The sequence below is a fragment of the Pogona vitticeps genome, chromosome 1 (assembly GCF_051106095.1).
Source record: "Pogona vitticeps strain Pit_001003342236 chromosome 1, PviZW2.1, whole genome shotgun sequence".
In the NCBI taxonomy this organism is placed as follows: domain Eukaryota; kingdom Metazoa; phylum Chordata; class Lepidosauria; order Squamata; family Agamidae; genus Pogona; species Pogona vitticeps.
The window spans coordinates 263,767,574-263,781,181 of NC_135783.1; the positions used below are offsets into that span (position 1 = coordinate 263,767,574).

Here is a 13,608-nt window from a genome sequence, read left to right on the forward strand (position 1 = left end):
CATTTGCCATGGAACTGAATGAAAAAGGAAGAAATGCAACATACTCTTTTGCTTTTTATGAACTGCTACAGGAAACTGTAATTTTACAGAAATATGTATTTTGTTTTGCTTTTTAACATAACAAAGTATGTTAATAAGCAAAAGAAATATGAAGGGCTACCACTGTTTCCCCCTTTTGGCCAACTCCCTTGTCTTTCCTGACTGCTTAATATATGATACAATACCACGCACCCAGGGAGACAAACCTAAGTGAAAACAGTTCCTTTCAGGTCAACCACTGCCACTCAGCTCTCCATAAGGAATGACAGCCCAGTCCCTTCAATCACAATTAAATCATGAACTATAGATGTCTTATTATAGACTGATCAACATACCCCCTGAACACACTAATTTTGACACTGACACTAAGCAGTGTCGAGTCAGGGTAGTACTTAGATGGGAGACCACCAGGGAATGTTGTTGTTATGTGCCATCAAATCACTTCCAACTTATAGTGACCCTATGGATGAGTGATCCCCAAAATGTCCTGTCCTAAAATGCCCTGCTCATTTTCTGCATATTCAAACCTATGGGATCCTTTAGGGAATCAGCCCATTTCATATTTGGTCCTCCTTTTTTCCTGCTGCCTTCAACCTTTCCCAACTTTATTGTCTTTTCCAAAGAATTCTGCCCAATTCATGATGTGCCCAAAGTATGACAGCCTCAGTTTTCCTTCAGAGATAGTTCAGGTTTGATTTGATCTAGGACCCACTTGTTCATCTTTCTGGCAGTCCAGGTTATCTGCAAAGCTTTCTTCCAGCACCATGCTTCAAATGAATCAATTTTTTTCTTGTCAGCTATATTTACTGTCCAGCTTTCGCACCCATACATTGTAACTGGGAGTTACCATGGGTGTGCTAATTGAATGTGGATGACCTTGGTCATGGTCTCCAGTGACATATATTTACATTGAATGATCTTTTCTAATTCTTTCGTTTGCTGCCCTTCAATTTTCAGTCTTCTTCTGATTGCTTGGATACATTCTCCATTTGGATTGGTGAATGAATACAAAATCTTTCATTATTTCAATTTCTTCACTGTCAGCATTAAAGTTGTGGAGTTCTTCTTAATTTTCAACTGCAGTCCTGCTTTGGCACTTTCTTCTTCCACTTTCCCCAGAAGTTGATTCCAGTCATTGCTGCTTTCTGTCAGCAAAATGTTCTCTGCATATCTTAAATTAAGAATTTTCTTCCACTAATTTTCACTCCTTTATTTGAATCTAGTTTGGCTTTCTGTGTGTGTACAGATTGAACAGATAAGGGGATAAAATGCACCCTTTCCCAATAACATTGACTATAGGAAACTATCCTGTTTCTCCATATTCTGTCCTAATGGTGCTGAGACACATCCATTTATTTCTGAACAACCTATAGTTTCTCATATCCACACAGTCAAAGGCTTATACTCTATAAAGAGAGCTAAAGAATCCAAAACGTGGTATGGGCATCAGAGTGTGACAAGGAAGAAGGATAGATTGCTTACCTGTAACTGCAATTCTTTGGGTGGTCATAAGTGGCTGCAACCAGGTTGCAGTCTTGCATATGTCAGGCAAAGCCAGTCCTCTTTGGGCAGTAGTCAAGGTTGCAACCACTCACACTATTGGTTTTTAATACCCTGAGCTATGGGCCATCTCATAAACTAAGTTGATGGTCTCTACAACCCACTTTGCCAATCTTAGGGATGACACTAGGTTGCCCTTCCTGGTGCCTTGGGAGCAGAGGATAGTTGAACAGACTTCCAAAACTCCCTCATGCAAGAGAGATAGAAGGCCAAAGCTGTAGGTGGGAAACAGAGGAAGTCCAAGAACACTAAGTACGATAATAATACTGTTTTTTCAAAGAGTCCAGGAAAATGAGAAAGTAGATAAACCTATTTGTAGTTTGGGGGAAAAAAAACTAAGTAAGACTCCAGTGTTCACTCGAGATACTGCTTGTACAGCAGAGAGAGATGACGTGTCTGAGAGTCGTTAGGGTGTGCCTGGCTGTGCGCAATAATGCTGGAGGAGGGAAAACACCTCTCCTTAGGCTCTGGGAAGTTCCAAGGCTAGTTTCTGCATAGGCACAGAACTCATATGTGTGTTTCACAGAGACCACAACGAAGAAGCAGATTTACACATAACTCCTGTATGTCTTCAAAGTATTTTCCCAGTCCTTCTGTCAGTATGATATTACACTTTGCAGGCAAAATTGCTCAGATCCACTCTGACTTGGATGCTCTGGTTGATACAGCTTCTGTGAATGTAATTAAGGCCCCTGCTCGTCCTGTGTGGACAGGGCCCTAGGAGACGAAAAGGCTATAATGTATTTCTTGTACCCTTGCCCTTCATGGATTATATAAGCTGCCAGAAAGGAACTATAGCAGTCAAGTGAGTAGGAGTGATGAGTGCCTCCTTGCAACAAGGTAGAATCCTAGCACACTTAAAGGATGCAAGAGTAAGATCATTGTTTAAAAAAGGTCTGTGTCAAGAGTATGCAGATGACACCCAAAGCTATCTCTCCTTATCATCTAGATCACTGGTTCTTAACCTTGGGTTACTCAGGAGTTTTGGACTGCAACTCCCAGAAGCCTTCACCACCAGCTGTCCTGATTGGGGTTTCTGGGAGTTGCAGTTCAAAAGCATCCGAGTAACAAAGGTTAAGAACCACTGATCTAGATCAGGAAGGAAGGAAGGAAGCCAACAACCTAAGTTATAACCTTCCCAGTGGAAAACCTTCAATGGAAAATATAACAAACAAAAACAGGGCCCCTCAACAAACACAGGGTTCCAATTAACAGTATGCCTAATAAACAGACATCACTAATAGTGTGCAAAACCCTGGCAGAAAGAAGGACCAGAATTCAGACAACAGGATAGATAGAATGTATTTTTCTGGCTTCCTGTTGTGTAGAATTAGAATACATGTAAGAGAACTTTTTGTGAGAAGGAGTACTTCACGCTGCCCAAAAGAGCACTTTGCACTAATAGGCTTGCCTTAGTACAAATACAGAAGAACACTTTTCTGACAGTTGTCTTTTCAGAATTCTTACCAGCCCCAGCACTCTAGGCACAAGCATCCAACAGGAATTCTCACCCAGCTCCTACAACTGGGGATGCAAAGTCAACACATCATACACACCAAGGAAAAAGGAACATATGTTTCAAACTGTGCTGCAAATGACATATCTTGTCTATCCCTTTCCAATATATGCAAGTTACCTTAGCTATATTGGGTGCATTATTTTTTTAACACACAGGAGACACAAATGTAAGCACACACCCACAAAGAGAAGCTCACTGTTCGTAAATGTTTGGCATTCAACTCCAACCATTGCCCCCAATTTCCACACATTCCTCATTATCGCACCAAGGATGCCACAGAGCCCTCTCTCTCTCATTCACAAGATCATGGCCTGGACCTGTGGATCAGAAAGTGTCTCCCATGAAGCATGCAAGATAAGTTCAATGCATGCGCAGACACGCGCCAGGGGAAGGAAATCTCTGAATTTAGTTTGCTTACGTCTCCTACAAGAGATGTTTGTTTCTTTGCTATGCCTTCTTCAGAGTTTGAACGTTTCTTCACTAAAGCTGAAGCAGGTGATGAATCTGCAGTCTCTAGTGAACCTTCTCCAGAGCATGTGGGGCCCATTTCGCAATGGGCGCAAAAAAATACAAGATTGCTTGGTTCAAAAGATGCAGAGCACTGGGTGCATTTTACAGTCTTCTTTTCCTGACTGAGATCTGCCATCTGTTTGCTCATGCAAATTCTGCTGTGCAAATTAAAATTGGTACCACTGTGTCCACTGTTGAAGGAAACAGAAGAAAAAGCAGAGAAAAGAAATTGGAAGGTCACACTGAGGAGACTGGTGGATAAAAATGTGTTCTGACTGGTAAACACTTATAAGCGACAGCAATATTTAAACACACCATTAGTATATATATATATAAAAGGAAACTAGCACAAAAAGGAACTTGCTGGAATTTTTCCACATGTAAAAAATAAAAAGGTAAAGGTAAAGGTTCCCCTTGACAATTTTTGTCCAGTCGTGTTCGACTCTAGGGGGCGGTGCTCATCCCCGTTTCCAAGCCATAGAGCCAGCGTTTGTCCGAAGACAATCTTCTGTGGTCACACAGCCAGTGCGACTTAGACACAGAACGCTGTTACCTGCCCACCGAGGTGGTCCCTATTTATCTACTTGCATTTGCATGCTTTCGAACCGCTAGGTTGGCGGGAGCTGGGACAAGCGACGGGCGCTCACTCCGTCGCGTGGATTCGATCTTACGACTACTTGGTCTTCTGACCCTGAAGCATTCAAAACAAGCTTGCTTTCAGATAACACAATTATAAACTAGCCTAATTTAAAATCAGATCTACAGTGGTGCCTCGCTTAACGATTGCCTCGTTTAGCGATGAATTCGCATAACGATGTGTTTTTTAGAAAATAATATGCATCGCATAACGATGTTTCCTATGGGCGATTTTCGCTTAGCGAAGTTTGGAACCATGCTTCGCATAACGAATGCGATTTTAGGTCCCCTGCTTCACTTAACGATGTTTCTTTTTTCAATTAAAAAAGTGTCTTAGAAGGGTCAAAAACGGTTCTAAATGCTTGGATTCGTTAGAGGACCCCTTAAGTCATGTGCAAACCTGATTTGGCTTTGATCTGACTTTTCGTTAATTTTTCGTGAATTTTTTTTTTTTGGCCCATAGGAACCAATGGACCTGTCAAAATCTGACAGCTCTATGCTTTCCTATGGGGGAGAAAACAATTCACCATAAATTAACGAAAGTTCAGATCAAAGCCAAATCAGGTTTGCACACGACTTAGGGGGTCCTCTAACGAACCCAAGCATTTAGAACAGTTGCTGTGTCTTCATTAATTTTTTGTGAATTTTTTCTTCCCCCATAGGAAATAATGGAGCTGTCAGATTTTGACAGCTGTCAAAAGTTGGGGGGGAAAAATTCAGAAAAAATTAACGAAAAGTCAGATCAAAGCCAAATTAACTTTTGCATCCGTTTTAGAGGGTGCAGAAGCTAATCCAAGCATTTAAAACCATTTTGACCCTTTTATGACACATTTAAAATTGTAAAAATTGACTTCGCAAAGCCCTTGAAATGTATTGAGTCAGCTTCAATACATTCCAATGGAGGATACATTGTTTCGCTTAGCGATGTTTCCTATGGGTTTTTTCGCTTAACAACGGCAATCCGTTCCAATTGGAACGGATTAACCGGTTTCCAATGCATTCCTATGAGAAATGGTGTTTCGCATAGCGATGGTTTCACATAGCGATGGTTTTTTTGGAACCAATTAACATCGCTATGCGAGGCACCACTGTACTTAAGTAAGATACAGTGAAATGTGTTATTTTAACCTTGATAGTTTTTTTAAAAGTTACTAGCAGAATCAATTCAAAACAGACACAGATTTACCAATACTATGTGACAAAAAGTGTCTTTTTGCTTTTATATATATATATATATTTCACATTAAAAACACATTGTTTGATATCATTATGCTGTGCATCTCCCCACCCATAGTGAATATCACTAAGTAGTAGAAATACAGGGAAATGCACAACACAAGACTGTGTGTGTGTGTGTGTGTGTGTGTGTGTGTGTGTGTGCATGTGTATTCTGTTTGCATTTGTCCATGAAGTCTGTTGACAACTGATGGTAATGCAAAACGATCATATCAATTCTGCATTTATAAGGGTAGTTTCTGTACTGCTACTTTATTCAATAAGACCATGTTTTTTTAATCAATAAGTCCTTCAGAGCCAATCTATGATATTACACATGTCTATGAAAGAAGGACATTTCTTGTTACACAGAAACACTGGTTACCAGTCTGTTTAGAGGCACAAATGGTGGTTAACCACTACAAAACCTGTATAGCTTAAGGACAGTCTGAAAAAAATGCATCTTCCTGTATTAGCCTCCTCAGCTCTAAAATCTTTGGAGAAGACTCTTCTTTTGGTCCACTCACCCTCATATATGTCTCTGGTGAAAGCAGGAGAGAAGGCCTTTTTGGCGGCTGCTAGTAAGCTGTGGAGCTCCCTTCCAAGGGACGCTAAGTTGACCCTTTCTCTATCCACTGAAAGACAGCAGGTTTTTCTCTTTATGCAACTTTTTGGCAACAAAGAAAGAAGACTGCTTAAAAGGTGATTTTAAAAGGGGAATGTATACTTTTTATTTTTACTGCTTAATGATGTGTTTCTAAGTTGCTTTAAAGTATTTTAATTAATTGGTTGCTTTTAAATAATATGTCTAATTGGATTTTAATATTATTACTTAATTTATCATACCTTCATATTAAACTAAACTCCTAATGAAAATGTTTTATATTATTGTATACAACTTACAGTATATTTTGCTTCTCTGTTTTTAAGGTGTCTTGGATTCCTGTGTTGGGAGAAAGGAGTGAAACAAATAAATAAACAATAGGTGACTAATTAATGCAATATTTATCTGGTAAAACTGTTTTGTTTGTTCAGAAACAGTTTTCACTGACAGCCCCCCCCCCCCAAAAAGTCCAAGTTGAACTTCTTTTGGACCATAATTTTTAGTCATGTTTGAGTACAGTGTTAAAATACGGTTCTGGGCATAAGCATCCAGCCAACATTATTTATTTTTTAGTTCAGCAGATTTCAGGTCAAGACAATAAAGCATGTGTTTAATTCTTCCATTAACTAATTAATATGCAGTATATACCACTGGATTTAACCATGAACTTAGTCTTCTATATGTAGATGTTGTTTATGTTTTCTAGCTTTGGTATGGCCTCATTTTCTAAACATTACACATGATTTCAAGTGAATACAAGGGAAAAAACAAAGGGGATTGCAATTTCATCATTCCTACTTCTCTAGATGCTTTAGGCAGAATTCCCTCATGGCCATTTAAGCAGATTTTATTAACTATTTGGTGTGTGGGGCTCTGTGATGGAATTTAGATTTTCCAGTTGTACTGGAAAGGCTGGTTTTTTACTACAGCAGTAATATAGAAGAACCTTGCACTCTCTGAATAAACAGCATTGGAGCAGAAGTGCAGAAAACCTCAAAAGCTATTAGGGTTAAACTGGATGTTATAAAAGACAAGGTTTAAACAACACTATTTATCTTGAGGTCTTCAGTTTATGAAAAGGTAAAGTAGTGCTACATTGTTATGATCTGGTATCGGATTTTTGCTAAGTGCAGGTCCACAAAACATCTTAGTACATACGGTGAAGGCCATAATGAAATGAGTAATACCATCATGGAAGGAAGTATGAGCAACACTGGATAAAGATAAATCACAGTACTCCAAAACTACAGACTACATTCTATCTTCCTACTGTTCACTGGATATCAAGAAAATTAAAAAATAAACTGAGATAAAAACAGTGCTGGAGAAGTAAATATTTATTTTACCATGCATGAAGTATTTGAGGCGAAAGGACATGGGGCCTTTGACAGAAAGTACTCTTTGTACTCTGTATTATTGCTTGATTCTTTAGAATAGAGTAATTCATTTAAACTAGTGTTTGTTCCACTATATGCAACTCAACCTTTCCTTAAATCTTCAGCTCTTTTATTCGCCGTATGATCTATGTTAGCTTTCACTTTATGAAATCCTTTTCACATGTTCCCAAAATCATATTTTAGAGGTGAGTTGTCTCAAGTTAAAATATTACTGTAGACATTATGTTTCATACTGAGTCATGTGACCCAAAGTGTAACAGATAATGTTTATAGTAATTTCTTTACTTTAGGCAGTTCATTTCCAGAAGCTACATCAGGGGTCAGGGAACATTTTTACCTTTTACCCCCCCAAAAAATTTATATACGCCGACATTACCTCCTTGATTCGAAAGGAAGGAAATCATACATTATTTGAATTAAAAATATTATTGAATCTACACAGGCTGTGTACCGAACTAGCAGGATGCACCAAATTTGATAAAGATGTGCACTATTTTTGCTGGAACACATTGCACTCCAGCCATGGTGTGGTATAGGGAGTAGTAAGGTGTCCAATGTGCCTAGCAAGTTACATTAAATTTTTGCTAGCTCGCAGAGGATTTAATCATCATCAGTGGCTACCAGAGTGGTGGTAGCAACAACATGCTTGCTAGAGACAGCCAATGCAGAATTGGAGATGGGGCGTTCCCTACCACTTTAATCATTCTATGTGTGGTGTGCAAAAAGGAACAAACCAGGCTAAAGGCCTTGTCACCCACCCTGGTGCCACAGCCCAATATCAAAGAACCAGTGGGCTTTTTTTATCATCATCAATGGAAAACTCTGCAGTGGCCAATCCCAAAGAAGGGCAGTGCCAAAGAATGCTCCAACTACCGAACAATTGCACTCATTTCACACGCTAGCAAGGTTATGCTCAAAATACTACAAGTTGGGTGGGCTTCACCAATATGTGGACCAAGAACTCCCAGAAGTACAAGCTGGATTTTGAAGGGGCAGAGGAACTAGAGACCAAATTGCCAACATGCACTGGATTATGGAGAAAGCCAGAGAGTTCCATAAAAACATCTACTTCTGCTTCATTGACTACGCAAAAGCATGGCAGAAAGTGAGGAGGAATTAATGAGGGTGAAAGAGGAGAGTGCAAAAAACGGTCTGAAAGTCAACATTAAAACAACTAAGATCATGGCTACTGGTACGTCCTGGGAAACAGAAGGGGCAGATATGGAGGCAGTGACAGATTTTACTTTCTTGGGCTCCATGATCACTGCAGAGGGTGACAGCAGTCACGAAATTCAAAGATGCCTGCTTCTTGGAAGGAAAGCAATGATAAACCTAGACAGCACCATAACCCCCCCCCTTCTTAATTCAAGGTTTCTCTTTTTCTTGCCTGTTCTTTTTCATAGTTTTGAGTCAGTCTCTCTCATTCACTCACTCCTTCTCTCTCTCACACACACACACATACACACACACACACATATCCATCCACCCACCCTCCCTCCATTTCCTCCCTCCCTCCATTTTCTCACTCAATTTTCTACATGCATTTAAATAAGCTTGATGAAGTCCTCGGTCTCTTGCACCTTTCTTCCCTCTTTCCCTTGCTTGTTCCTTGCTCCTTTCCCTCCTGCTGCTTGTTTGCAGTCATTTCCAGAGGAAGCAGTCATTCAGAAGCCCCGGATTGATTGATTGATTGACTGGGGCTAATCCACAGCTACAACCAATTAAGGAGGCTTATCTCCAATCTCTGAACTAACAGAGGATCTACAAGTGCCCTGCTGCAACCAAGGAAGTAACAGGGAGAGACGGCTTACAATTTGAGGTTTGGCTGCAGAGGGTGGGGGTGGGAGGGAGGGAGGGGGTAGCACTCTGCTCATAAACTCCAGGATTTCACTTTTACCCCATTTGGGGTAATTTATCCCTGTTCCCTGACCTATAAGCTACATAAACACATAAGAACATAAGAAGAGCCCTGCTGGATCAAGCCAAGGGCCAATCTAGTCCACCTTCCTGTATCTCATAGTTGCCCCACCAGATATGCCTCTGGGAGGACACGAGACAACACAGAATAGAAGATTGGCTCATTAGACATTTTGCCCATATTCCTTTCCAGTTTGATCACAGCCACTTGGAAGTGCAGCCAGTCAATCAAAGCAGCCCTCAGCCCCTCTGAAGTTACCTATTCTTGTTCAGAAAGTCATGTGCTCTCCTGAAGAGGGTGCAACAGTATGTGGGAGAGCTGCTGGAAGAAGGCAAAATTGCTCAAAATTCTCCCGTTCTTTAGCAGCACCCATAACCCATGTCACACTATACAGGAAGACCACTGATCAGAGATGTAATGAATACTCAAAAACAAAATACAAATTCCTGTCTCTCTCACTGGAACTCCCTCATCTCCCATGAAATTCTTGATGCATTCCTGAGAATAAAACACATGATTTCTTTTTTTCTTTGCTTTTGCATTATTTATCTGTGCAAAAAGCATAGAATGCTGAGTAGAACCAGCCATTCCTCCTTGAATTTTGCGGGAGTATTGTACAATATTAAGAACAATCTGTGCGGAACACTGGGAAACTCTTGAGAAAAAAACAATTTCACTGTAGCTTTCAAATATGCCATTTCTAGCCTATCTGAGATCTATATGCTAGATCAGTGATGGCAAACCTTTTTTTGAGCCCGAGTGCCCAAACTGCAACACAAAATCAACTTATTTATTTCAAAGTGCCAACACTGCAATTAAACCTGAATACTGAGGCTTTAGTTTAGAAAAAAAAAGCAACTGCCTCTGCACTGCAAGGGTTAAATGCTTGTTGTTGGTTTTTTCCTAGGGGCAATGTTAACAGAGAACTTATTGGTCCTCCAATCACCCATCAGGCTAGACCAGTAATGGCCGTAATTGCACCTCTCCTCTGGACCACTGCACAAGCAGAGGGGAGTGGCGAAATCCAGGATCGGAGGATGAGTAAGTATTTCTCGATGGTGGCTTATGGCTTGCGTGCCCACAGAGAGGGCTCTGCATGCCAACTGTGGCATGTGTGCCATAGGTTCGGCATCACTGGGCTAGATGAACCTCTGTACAATATATGTTTTTGAATGCATAAAAAAGTAAACAACAAACAACAAGTCTATTATATCTAGCACTGAGTAACAACTCAGAGGCAACTTTAGTAGGATATGGCAGAAATAGGGAGGGAACTTCATATATTAAAAGCAATTTCAGCTGAGACTTCTCAAGACAGCTGCCCCCTCTGAAACAGTCCACTCACGTGTACACATACGCTGGCTGCAGCAGCCTCACTCTTCCTTCCAAATGCTCCAGAGCACCTAGTCAGCAAGCCACTCATCAGCCTTGCAGGGAGGCTCATGTTTCCTCCTTTCACCAGGAGTGGCTAGCCGACCGGGTGGTCTGGAGCAATTGGAAGGAAGAGCAGGGCCGGCAGCGGATGCATGAGTGGACGGTTCGGCCCCAGGGGGCAAATCCTCATTAACTCCAGCTATGTGGGGCTATTCATATTTGTATACCCCCATCTCTAACGACAACATATAAGATATGTCTGCTGTTTCAGAGGTAAGAAAAGTAATTATTTCAATTTGCAAAATATAGACAAATCTTCAGACTTTAATATTCTTGTTCTCATTTGGATTGTTGTGAATAATGTCCTTCCTAAGCTGCAGTACACATTTGTTGTAATCTTGATATACCTCTGACTAAGATATGTCAACCCATGTGAAGATACCGTATTTGCCGGCGTACAAGGCGACCGGCTGTATAAGATGACCCCCCCCAACAGGAAGAGCCTGGGCGGGCGGCGGCAGGAGGAGGAGGAGGAGGAAGAAGAAGGGAAAGGGGCGGGTGGCGGGTGAGCGAGCACGCTGCTGGCTCAGCAGCACGGAGCGGCGGGCAGCCCAGTGGCAGGCTCTGGCTGCTCAGGCATGGCAGGCTGTGCTTCCCTCCCTCCATCCAGACCAACTGCCTGCCTGCCTGCCTGCCTGCCCTCCTCCCCAGCCAAAGCGGCCCCGCGTCACTCACTCAATGGTGGTGGCAGCTCCTTCCTGGCCCAAATGAAGTGCACCCAGCGTACAAGATGACCCCCCCCACTTGGAGGCATGTTTTTGGTCCCAAAAAGTCGTCTTGTACACCAGCATATACGTTAGGTTTCTTCCTCACTGGAAAATGAAATGATCTTTAACCATTTATAACTTGGCTATCCCTGAGATATGGTACATCAATCAGTTTAATGATCAACTATGCAAAAGGGAAGCATAGTTTACCTACCACAGGGAATACTACAAAATAATTAACCAAAAGATTATTTCGTATACATTTTGTGCTAGTCAACCATATCAAATATGCACTCCTGTTTTTATGCATGAAGAACCAGCCTACATATGAAAACATTCCTAAAATACCAAAGAAGAACAAGACAATCCAACAAACACAAAAATGATAATCCAAACAAATGCAGGCAAAGGTATTTATCTCATCTGTTTCTGACATTCCAATGCTTTGAGCAATGAAAATAAACTGAAATGTTATTGCTTAATTTTTTATATTATGTTATTCCTTCCTAACACTGACAGTTACATGCCTGCTAAAATAATTCAAGACAACACTACATAACCACAGCCAAGACTTTGATTTCTGCCAGAAAAAAACCCAAACATGTTAACTTATTGGTTGAAATCCTGTTATGCAAAGGCAAAACCTTTGGAAGTCAATTGTGTGTAACTCTATGGATATTTCTTAACTTGGGATATTTTGCCTCTAAAAGTTATGCATCAGTGTATCAGCACAACAGGATTTCAGCCATTTCTAAGAGTACATTAATGTGCAATGAGTACAATTAGATCTGCAATGTGACCTAGGTACGTCTTAATGTGTCAAATTCAAGTTCAATTCAAATTCTCTGTGTAAAAATATTTGGAGCATACTGTTATTATTATACAGTAAATTGTGTGCATTTGTCCAAACAACATAACCCTACCACCTCAGTGATGATAGCTCAAACAGCACATTTGTGCCTCTCTGTGAGCCTTCACCAGCAGAGAAAACTACCACTGATTGTGGAGGAAAGGGGTTGTCATAAGTATGTCCAAGAAATCAGGCAATGGTTGAGAGAAAGCTTGAAAATGGGATGGACATTCTATAGGCAACGAGGAACCAGATTTGTATCACTGAAATCCAAGCTGTTCTGTTCCTTCTAGCAAAAGGCAAACAACAGATTCCTCTTCATCTCTCTTGGCTAACCCATTCCTCTGCTCCTCTCAGCACTTTGGATTGTTCTGCTCGTCACCACTCATCACCATGTTTTCTTCAAATAGCTTATCACCTTGCAGCAGTATTTGTAGGTTTAAACTGAGACATGGGTGATTATTGATTAATACTATGATTACCATTAGTATTTCCTTTCAGGAATTCTAAGTACTGTCAAAAGTCTACAAGAAAATTTTCAAATGCCAACACATGAAATCTGATCCTGGTAGAAAGATCAAAACATTCTTTAAATGAATCAAGAATTTCTGATTTCTTCTCTAAACACAATCATATACTGTATTAGATAGCAGCTATTAGCACGCTTAAAAACTATTTGTCCACAGTCTTTTGTTTATATTTTCTAAGTATATTTTCAAATTAAGCTAAACATCTACAGTATATTGTTTTAATAAGTACACTTTGAGTAGAAGACATTACAAAACAGTCCTCAGGATGCTGTTAATTTAAAAAGTTTGGGAAAGCCCTATTGAAAAGTGTTCATATTCAAGAAAATTTGTTTAACAGTCTACAAAAGAAAAATATATTTATAGCATGGCAACAAGTTGATAGTGCAGTAGTGAGGTAGAAACTATAATGGAAGAAGCTGAAAAAGCATTAAGAAAAGTAAGTGTATACATTTGAGTACTGCAACGACTTTGAACACTCATTGACAAAATGGAGGGAAATATCTGACAATTTTAGCAGCCGGTCAAAGGAAAACACTATTATAATAAATTGTTTCCATGAAAAGAAGTTTCAACAATGTATTTTCTATTGCCTAGTGATGTTCCAAAGTCTTATAGCAGGTCATATTTTTCTGATGTGAACAGAATTATGACTTTATATAATAGATGCGCTGAAGGAATTCCACTGAAGC

General features: G+C 40.3%; 1 protein-coding gene across 8 annotated transcripts in view; it reads right to left on the bottom strand.

The window, feature by feature from the left end:
• The window catches only part of STK33 (serine/threonine kinase 33), a 93,536-nt gene that overhangs the window by 57,976 nt on the left and 21,952 nt on the right, over positions 1-13,608 (bottom strand). For 3 of the 8 annotated variants that reach the window (XM_072985730.2, XM_072985732.2, XM_020789890.3), the window contains 2 exons: positions 6,383-6,422; positions 3,537-3,819 (listed from right to left, as the gene is read on the bottom strand). The exons of 2 other annotated variants lie outside the window; for them this stretch is intronic. In XM_072985730.2, the coding sequence (XP_072841831.2) occupies positions 3,537-3,776 (240 nt within the window). In that variant the 5' untranslated portion in view covers positions 3,777-3,819; positions 6,383-6,422. Of the gene's footprint in view, positions 1-3,536; positions 3,820-6,006; positions 6,147-6,382; positions 6,423-11,507; positions 12,732-13,608 lie in introns of those variants that run through there. 3 more of the 8 variants (XM_078383914.1, XM_078383915.1, XM_072985734.2) reach the window with 3 other exon arrangements.